General features: G+C 49.5%; 1 protein-coding gene across 1 annotated transcript in view; it reads left to right on the top strand.

Moving 5' to 3' along the window:
* The window catches only part of LOC102035943 (sodium channel protein type 8 subunit alpha), a 48,128-nt gene that overhangs the window by 21,871 nt on the left and 24,696 nt on the right, over nucleotides 1-1,561 (top strand). Inside the window, 2 exon segments of the mRNA XM_014310860.2 lie at nucleotides 1-117; nucleotides 692-827. The exon segment at nucleotides 1-117 is cut by the window's left edge and continues 28 nt beyond it. Coding sequence (XP_014166335.2) covers nucleotides 1-117; nucleotides 692-827 — 253 coding nt within the window.

Genomic DNA, 1,561 nt, shown 5'->3' with positions numbered 1-1,561 from the left:
ATCTTCCCCACGCTGCGCCGCAGCATCAAGAGGAACAGCACCGTGGACTGCAACGGCGTCGTGTCCCTCATCGGGGGGCCGCCCTCCAGCATGCCTGGTGGCCGCATCCTGCCCGAGGTAGCTTCTGAGCCTGGGCTGGTCTGCTGAGCATGGTGTGGTCAGCATGGTGTGGTCAGACGAGCATGGTCTGGACAGCATGGTCTGCTGAGCATGGTCAGATGAGCATGGTCTGGTATGACCAGCGTGGTCTGCTCAGCGTGGTCAAACGAGCATGGTCTGACCATCATGGTCTGGTCAGACAAGCATGGTCTGCTGAGCATGGTCTGACCAGTGTGATCTGACCAGCATGGTCTGACCAGCATGGTCTGACCAATGTGGTCTGACCAGCATGCCCATCTGTTTGGTTCTAGTACAGAGAATTAATGACACTGTATGTAATCAGAAATGTTCTCTAAAATACAGTCCGTGATTTGTCTTAAGGTTGCAGAGCACTGATCCAACCCAACAGAAAAAAGGGCTTGAGTTTTGGTTGGACCACTTGCATATTGTAGGAAGGTGGGAAGGACAGAGGGATGCACAGAATATAGAAAATACAGAATATGGAAATGCAGACTAAGTGCTGCATTTCTGGGCTGAGAGTGGGTAAGAGAGAAGACTCAAGTCTGTATTAATCACCATCTGAATTTTTCAGGGTACCACTGAGATTGAAATTAGGAAGAAGCCTGGTGGGTCTCTGTTGGTCTCAATGGATCAGGTGAATGCATCCTATGGAAGGAAGGATCGGACCAACAGTGTCATGACTGGGTTGACCAACACCCTTGTTGAGGGTAGGTGTGATTTGGGGATTAGAAGGGGATCCTTGAGCCCCTTCCAGTGCCTGAAGGGGCTCCAAGAGAGCTGGAGACAGACTTTGGACAAAGGGCTGGAGGGACATGACACAGGGAATAGCTTCCCACTGGCAGAGAACAGGGATGGGTGGGATATTGGGAAGGAATTCTTCCCTGTGAGGGTGGGGTTGCCCAGAGGAATTGCCCCATTCCTGGAAGTGTCCAGGGTCAGGCTGGACAAGGCTTGGAGCAACCTGGTCTAGTGGAATTCAGCTCCTCCTGCTTTAGAGCAGTACACATTCATGCATGATTTTGCCTAAATCTGCTTATTTTGAGTCTTCATTAATAAAGAAATATTTATTAGACTTTATTTTACTTAGTTTTGGCATCCAAATTGCAGAGATGGAGGTAAAGGCAACAAAAGAGTTGTAACTTCACAATTAAGAGAATGCAGTGTGGAGATCAGAGGAATAAGGCAGTGTCAGGTCTGGGTGTTCTGTCTTCTGTCATCTCCAAGCACTATAGAGACCTTCCTTTGCTCCAGGCCGTGGGAGAGAAGGATTGGAGCTGCACTGGGAGCTGCAATGTGACAGCTGTCAGAAGACAAAGGGGCTGTTGGCTGGTGGGAATTCTGGAATGGACAGCACATGGAGATGAGATTTCCCAATATGTCATGCAGGAGCCAGCAAGAATTCATGAACAGCAGCCACATGCGGTTGATGATCTCAAATTCC

The sequence above is a fragment of the Geospiza fortis genome, unplaced genomic scaffold, assembly GCF_000277835.1.
Source record: "Geospiza fortis unplaced genomic scaffold, GeoFor_1.0 scaffold676, whole genome shotgun sequence".
Taxonomy (NCBI): Eukaryota; Metazoa; Chordata; class Aves; order Passeriformes; family Thraupidae; genus Geospiza; species Geospiza fortis.
Note: the sequence above shows the minus strand (reverse complement) of the source record. Positions and strands in the feature narration are given on the sequence as shown.